The sequence below is a fragment of the Zootoca vivipara genome, chromosome 12, assembly GCF_965207765.1.
Source record: "Zootoca vivipara chromosome 12, rZooViv2.hap1.1, whole genome shotgun sequence".
Classification (NCBI taxonomy): Eukaryota; Metazoa; Chordata; class Lepidosauria; order Squamata; family Lacertidae; genus Zootoca; species Zootoca vivipara.
In genome coordinates, this window is record NC_142595.1 from 46,239,930 (window position 1) to 46,247,604 (window position 7,675).

A 7,675-nucleotide genomic window follows, 5' to 3' on the forward strand; every position below is an offset into this window, starting at 1 on the left:
TGGGAGGGGGCTGCCGGTACCTCTTATCCCTCACAGTATGGATGGAGGATAGAGAGGAGCCTAAAAGTGTGTGTAGAAACTAGCCTGCTATACAAATATCAAAATCATAAAATATGTGCTTAATGTGCATAAAATGTTATGTTTGTAGCATTTTGCGAACAAAGGTTTGCATTAGGTAAGGAGGTTTAATTGTAGGGGAATGTGGCAATGAGAGGGGGGAATGTTTTCCATCTGAGTTTTTCAGCCTAATTGAAAAATGATCGCGGAAATACAAGCAGCCATTCTTATTCATGTCTACACTGCAGAAAGTCTAGATCAATGAATTCATCAGAAATAATTAATGTTTTCCACTTCTTCCTCTAGCATGTGGCTCTGAGATGTTTGGGAATGTGGTCATTGCAATATAAAGATTTCCCCACCCCTGAAAATTGCAATATTAGTAAAACCAGTGCAAAGTATTATCATTATGCCTGAAAAGAAAAGATAAAAGGTCACAAAGGAGCCATTAAATGCAGCAGTAAGAAGGGAGGCATTGGGGGGGGGGGGTGTTACTATGTATGGTGTGGAGGTAAGGGTCTTGTAATGTGGGGTCTTCTCATCTGGGCAGCCCAGGAGTTCCATATACACTGCCCAGGCGTCTGCCCCAGAGAGGTCATTTTTGTGCTGCAAAGACAGCAAAAACAATGGAAGAGGCAGCAACCAATCACCTTCTAGCAGAAGGAAAACAAGGAGGGAAGCAATCTATCTCTATGCCGGAATTTCTGAAGTCTGTGAGCAGCCACTAAGAAGGCCCTGAATGTTAAAGTAATGTATTTTGCTCCTACAGTAAATATCCAGGTGAGGAAAAAGAACTCTATTATTATCTTTTCCTTAGTTGCTCCTTGCTGTTAAACTCTGGCCTAAACAAAATTATGTAGCATTTCGGCAAAAATATGCAACCCAGTAAACCAGCACTGGAGGCCAAAATGGAGAAAATCTCCACAGCCACCATGTATTTCCCTCTTGTACTCAGGTAAGTTGGAAGAAATGAAACCCACACACTGCAAAATGCCAGCATACTGAAGGTAATGAACTTGGCTTCATTGAAACTATCGGGCAGCTTGCGGGCTAGGAATGCCACAATGAAACTAGCAATGGCTAGGAGCCCCATGTAGCTCAGGGCACAGTAAAACATTGCAGTGGACCCTTCATTACACTGCAGAATGATTTCTTCTCTTACCGAGAGCATGTCTAAATCAGGGAAAGGGGGAGAAGTTGCCAACCACATAGTACAAATACTGGCTTGAATAAGGGAGTAGGAAAGGGCAATAGAGTTGGACACATTTTTCCCCACCCATTTCTTCATCCTGGATCCAGGCTTTGTGGCCATGAATGCTAAAGAAACAATGGTGGTCTTTGCCAGCAAACAAGAAACAGCCACTGAGAAAACAATGCCAAAAGATGGTTGGCGAAGAAGGCAGGTCACCTTCCCAGGTTTGCCCAAGAACAGCAAAGATGAGAGGAAGCAGAGCAAAAGGGAGACCAGGAGAGTGTAGGTGAGGTCCCGGTTGTTCGCTTTGACAATGGGGGTATATCTGTACTTAATAAAGATTCCTAACACCCACAGTGTAATCAGGGAAAAAGAAATAGCAAGGGAGGCTAAACTGATCCCTAAAGGTTCTTCATAAGACAGAAAGCTTTTTATTTTTGGGATGCATCCATCTCTCTTCATGTTGGAATATTGATGCTCTTGGCAGCTGAAACAGGAACTCATGTCTGAAATATAGAAACAGATCCTATTTGGGCTCCAGTTCATTAATAAGTCATGAATATTCACAGCAATCAAAAGTGTATCTATACCCATACGTCCCACTAAGTTAAGTGGGTTTTCCTTGCGTCAATAAACTTCGTCTAGGTTTGAATGCTTCTTGTACTCATAATTTCTGAAAGATTTCTGGAAACAGTCTGATTCCATGACTGACTGGCTTGCCAGGGCATTATATTGTAACAACGATAATATAACCATTGGAAATGGTGTTCCAGAATTGTTCTGGATTATTTAACACTGTACAATGGAAAAAGTCACCTACCAATGTGGTTTGAAATCTTTCCATCAGGGCATGGCACACAATCATAGCAGCAAAATTTTTCCCCTTCCTTCCTTTTCTTCTGATATCCAGGGTGGCAGTAGTCATTGCATACAGAAACAGGAAGCATCTATCCATAAACAGGAAATGTGTTTAGAATTGAATTTTACAACAAACAAACAAATCATCAAAGTGTAAATAGTCTGAGGTTGTCTCCCAATTGAGAAAAGTGACCGGTGTGGAATAAAATATTTGCATCTGGATCCCACTGAACCCAATTATATATATCTTCAAAGTGTACCCAAACTTCCCACCTGCTTAAATGTTCTGTGCCACATTATTATATCTTTATTAATGATGAATACTTTTCCTCTGAGGTCTTTGGGATGCACACTTCCAACTTTCACTCTCTGGAATGACCTGTTTGCGGATGTGACCATGTTCACAATGTCAAATCCTCCTTCTACTTCCCTTTCATCATTGAAAAACATTGCTTCTCCAACTGAGTTGTTGAATGAAATGCCTTGAAGAAATGGGTGGAGCTGACAGAAAGAAGAAAAATAATAAATTTCGAAGAGATAACAATATTGTGGAGACTTCATGCCAATATTCGATGCCCGGGATTTTGAACTTGAGCTGTAGATGACACCTTGCTCAATTTCTCAGGTGAGACCAGTAGAATTTGGAACAGGAAACAGGCCTCTGTGATTTACTTTGACAAGGGTGAATAAATAGAATCTGAATCCCGATAGGGTATTTCCAGGTTTATAAGTAGGATGGGCCCCTATTATATTCACTATTAGAGACCTGCACAAGCTGCCAATTTGTTTCCAGCTTATACCTGAGGTTTTATAAATAAGATATAAAGCTATACAGATCTTTGGACCTAGGTTCTTGAGGGACACCCTCTACCAATTCAAGTTGTTTGTGTGTGCCTTTGCAATAAGTTCCTGATTTAATATGAAATCACATATTGCAATGGTACATTCAGTGAAATGATAATAAAAGAAACAAACTTTAAGACACTACCTGCCAAGGCTTGAGATGTTGAAGTTCAAAACTTTTGCCAGCCAATATTGCCTTGTGATTGGATCTAGATGTGGAAATAGCATGCAGCGCATGTGCTACACTATACACAGCATTGTAGATGCTGTAGCTGTGGCCTGTCATGTGCATTTCAAAGAGAGTGTCAGGAAGACTCTCAAGACCTTCCTCTCCCGTACAATTGTTTTCTGTTGGTATGCCAGGAATGGGAAGAGAACAGTCAAATGCTTGCTCCCAAAAATCTTTGAGAAAACCATCTTCTTTGTTCTTGTATGGTTTAATGTTTTGGAGAAATTCTTTGAAGCCTGGGGGGTCTTTTGAGTGAATACTGAAGGAAATGGCACCGTGAAACAGCTGTAAATCCATGTTTTTTTGGAGGCCTGATAACATAAAATCAACCTGGGTTGTCATAATCCACACCTTTCCCAACAATGTGGTTTTCCCCTTGTGAGGGTCTCCCAAAAAAAAGAAAACAGTCACCAGCCATGTAAATGTTAAATTTTCTCCATACAAAATGAAAACACTAACTGTATTTTTAATGTAATGTACATATATATTTGAGGAAATGGAATAAAAATCATTTAAGTCCTTCAGATTTGCTTGTTCTGGGAGTCTCTGTGTGAAGGCTGAACATACTTTATGCAGGAAAAAGTAGTGTTCCAGGGTCTGCAGGAAATCTTCTCCAGTGGCACCATCTACAACAAAGAGTCCAACCCATGTCCATCCAAAATGCTGAAGTAGCCAGACAATCCCCATATATTGTGGGGCTTCAGGGGGGACCATGCGGTAAAAGGAGGGAACCTGACCTGGATTACTCTCTTCTGGGTGATATGTGCCATACATGAACTAAAAGAGAATTTACAAAGAGAGATAGGTTAGGACCAGTGTTTAAACGTTAGGTGTTTTTTATGCAACAAATAATTGTTGAAGGTATTTGTAGGTTTAGGAGACATTTTCTCCTCCAAATAATATTAAATTTGATCAAGGAAGGAGCTCACTTACATTAGTACCTGCATTGTGCTCTTGGTCATTCTCTATGATAGGTGGCAAACTTTATACCCCTAGGCCTTAACATTTGGACGATGTGATCCTTTTGTCCAAGCCATGCTGACCTGCTTTTCACAATGGCCTCTGCTAAGTGTTCTGAAAGGCTTACATTGGGCAAAAGAGCCACCTGATGTTACCTGTCAAACACGGCGCATGTAGAACAGGGGAGACATTGATCTAGTCTGCACCCCCACTCCATGACTTGGAAGGAGAACAAAATGAGAAAAAAAATCCTTCCAGCAGCACCTTAGAGACCAACTAAGTTTGTCATTGGTATGAGCTTTCGTGTGCATGCACACTTCTTCAGATACGAAAGCTCACACCAATGACAAATTTAGTTGGTCTCTAAGGTGCTGGTGGAATGATTTTTTTTTTTAATACGTCAGACCAACACGGCTACCTACCTGTAATTGGAAGGAGCACATGTGTCACCCAGAACCTACATGTGAAGGATTCCTTCTCAATTTTGGAAGAATTGTCTCCCCCATTCTAGAATACATGGTAGGCTTTCTGAAGCAGGCAGTTGCTCTCCAACAAATGAAGGATAACCAGGAGTGTGACTAAGAGGACATGTTTAACACACACATCCCTGCTTCCTCCACCACCTTATTAACATCACATTGGCATACAAATACTGTCCTTAAATAGGGTTAGGGTAAAATGCTCTTCCACAAGGATTTTCTCTGAATTGTGTAGTCCCTCCACCCTTCACCGGACATTCTGAATCACCAGAACACTCCCAGAACATCAGTGAAAGCCCCATTCAAATACTTGCCTGTGGTACCTTGTAGAGACTTAAGATGTTGTCCATGTGGAAGGTAGTATCAGAGCCAAGTCCCCCAATAGCAACGATGGGGTTTTTCTGGGCATCACATTTGTAGTTAGGGGAAAAGCTGTGTGATTTGGAGAACACATCCAGAGTGGTACGGTAGGTCATCATTGCATCAAAGAAGTTGTCATATATGTGGAATCCAAGAGTGACATTGGGCAAGATCTTGGGGTCCTCATTTATCTCATTTACAGCAAATGCCAAGGCCAGGGCATGCTGATAGAATTTTAGCAGAACCCTGCAAATAGAGCTAAATTAATCTTTCACCTAACTTCCAGATTGCTGTGTTTAAGGACATTCTTTTATTTGTTACATATGTTTCACAGCTGATAATTTAAGGAAATCAGCCCTGAGTGCTCACTGGAAGGGCAGATCCTGAAGCTCAGGCTCCAATACTTTGGCCACCTCATGAGAAGAGAAGTCTCCCTGGAAAAGACCCTGATGCTGGGAAAGACTGAGGGCACTAGGAGAAGGGGATGACAGAGGACGAGATGGTTGGACAGTGTTCTTGAAGCTAAGAACATGAGTGTGACCAAGCTGCGGGAGGCAGTGGAAGACAGGGTAGCCTGGTGTGCTCTGGTCCATGGGGTCACGAAGAGTCAGACACGACTAAACGACTAAACAACAACAACAAATCATGATGGTCACATGGAATCTACTGGATCAGTGACAACGTATTTCTGAATTCTACTTTCCTGGGAACAATATGGGAGAGCAATTATTGTGCTCATATAGTTATTTGTGCTTTCTATAGGAACCTGGTTGCCTATTGTAGGAGAGCTGAATTATACAGAATTAGATAGACATCCATGTGCTTAAGGCATTAAACACTTAATTAAACACTCTGCTAGTTCCCCAAATTACTCAGGGCCAAGATCTGGGTCAGTTCCAGATGATCAGCCACTCCAAAGTTCTTGATCTTGCCCCAGTTGTATTTGGTGGAGATGCACAGCACTGATTATTTATAAAACATGCACTCAGGAATTGTGTTTGAAATCTTGAGAATTCATGTTTCTTCATGGAGCTCTCACACTTTCTTTCTCTCTCCCTCTCTCCTGCAATCTTGCTGTGGTTTACAGTTTTTTCAATGTTTCCCTCATTTCCACACCTACTTTAGCTAACTTTGATAGTATTGTATTTTGAATATATTTTCTTCGTCTTCATTTACCTTGATATTCGCTTCTGTACTCTCATACCCTCCCTATAGAAATAGGAATTCTGTTGCATGCAAATATGATGCAACCTAAAATCTTCTACACACTTACTTGGGAGTAAGCCCCATTGGACTCAGTGAGGTTTTTGGCTCCGTAGACATTCATAGCATGCTGCTGAGATATTGCATACCTACTCCTATGCCACTAAAATAAAAAGGGCCATTTTTTACGGGAGAAGCAACCCTGTGTGTGTGGTACGAAGGACAAGAGATGAAGAAAGAATGTTCTTACACTGAATTAAGCATACATGCACTTTAATTGAGTATCTTCTCACAAGCATAGACAAACCTTTCTGATTGTACTGAGGTTAGGCAACACAAAGAGGAAAATAATAATAATTTCTTACGCTGGTATTTCAAACAGATTCTGAGAAGGCGGATGCTCGAATGGAATTTCGCTGAACATACTAACGACCTGAGAAGTAATCCCACCAACGACGAACCCACCTGGCTGATACCACTCAGTTAGGACAGGAAAGGGGTCACTGGCAGGGCAGGGTACATTGCAAATTATGTTAGGCAGCAGAAGCAGCAATGCTAGAAGCCAAAGCATTCTGGTGCCAAAGTTTTCCTATAAATCTATCATGTCCAGCTTCTTGATTTAAAGAGCTGACACTGTGTGGTGTCTAGGATGTTGAAATTTATTGGCCTTTTATTTTCCATCAACATGGTTAAAAACACGTGCCTTGGAAACAGATGGAGGTTGCCAATGTTCTAAATTAAAATCCATGTCATAACATGAAAGAGGGGGAAAGATGGGAGAAATTGCATTGATAGAGGCCTGCATATTGCTCCTACTCCCATCTCTCAATTGCACAGCAGCTGATGCATAAGCACTTTCAGACTTGCTTATTGCATGTTTTTAGTGTTTCCTGGGGACGCTCTGCTGATCAAGTCACGTTGGAGTAGATAATTGCACAGGGAGATAATTGTTTCTTCCTGATTAGCATTTTTAGTTACAAATGTATTAGGTCCCCCACCACCACCACCGATACACACACCATGTTGACCTCAAAGAGGAGTGGGAAGTCAGTTCCAAGTTTTTTTGGGATGAGCAAACACCGAAAGGGGAAAGTTAAGTCCCAACCTTGATTAGGGACACAAAGAGAGCTAAATCGTACACTGAAGGCTTCTCCAACTCCACCTTGATCAAGGACATAAGAATAAACTTTTTCCCCCCCAACATGCATTTGCTGTGTAGAATTAGCTAGACCTTAATGGCAAGCATTTTCAGCTTGAAGTGTTAAGGACAGGATGAAAGTGAAATTCTCATACCAAAGTGTTCTCGAAGCTACAAACATGTGTTTGACCAAGCTGCGAGAGGCAGTGGAAGACAGGAGTGCCTGGCGTGCTCTGGTCCATGGGGTCACGAAAAGTCGGACACGACTAAACGACTAAACAACAACAATTTCAATTTGAGTAGGAAAATGAGAGTACACCTAAACATTTTTTTAACTAAAAAAAAAAGCACAGGGC

The 7,675-nt window shown here is 41.4% G+C and overlaps 1 protein-coding gene across 1 annotated transcript; it reads right to left on the reverse strand.

The window, feature by feature from the left end:
• Positions 1 to 859: 859 nt before the first annotated feature.
• On the reverse strand, positions 860 to 6,605 carry LOC148684108 (vomeronasal type-2 receptor 26-like). Its single transcript, XM_088654846.1, has 6 exons — positions 6,547 to 6,605; positions 4,942 to 5,224; positions 3,747 to 3,956; positions 2,432 to 2,608; positions 2,070 to 2,196; positions 860 to 1,755 (listed from the first exon to the last, which is right to left on the reverse strand). The coding sequence occupies exons 1-6, from the start codon at positions 6,603 to 6,605 to the stop codon at positions 860 to 862; spliced, it is 1,752 nt and encodes a 583-aa protein (XP_088510972.1).
• Between the last annotated feature and the right edge of the window lie 1,070 nt (positions 6,606 to 7,675).

What these genes read in the sequence shown, in the direction of transcription:
- LOC148684108 (XM_088654846.1), bottom strand. Translation starts at nt 6,605, where the DNA reads ATGTTCAGCGAAATTCCATTCGAGCATCCGCCTTCTCAGAATCTGTTT. An exon ending in AATCTGTTTGAAATACCAGC is followed by an intron (nt 5,225 to 6,546) that starts GTAAGAAATTAT and finishes CTCTATTTGCAG; the next exon opens with GGTTCTGCTAAAATTCTATC. An exon ending in ACATCTTAAGTCTCTACAAG is followed by an intron (nt 3,957 to 4,941) that starts GTACCACAGGCA and finishes ATTCTCTTTTAG; the next exon opens with TTCATGTATGGCACATATCA.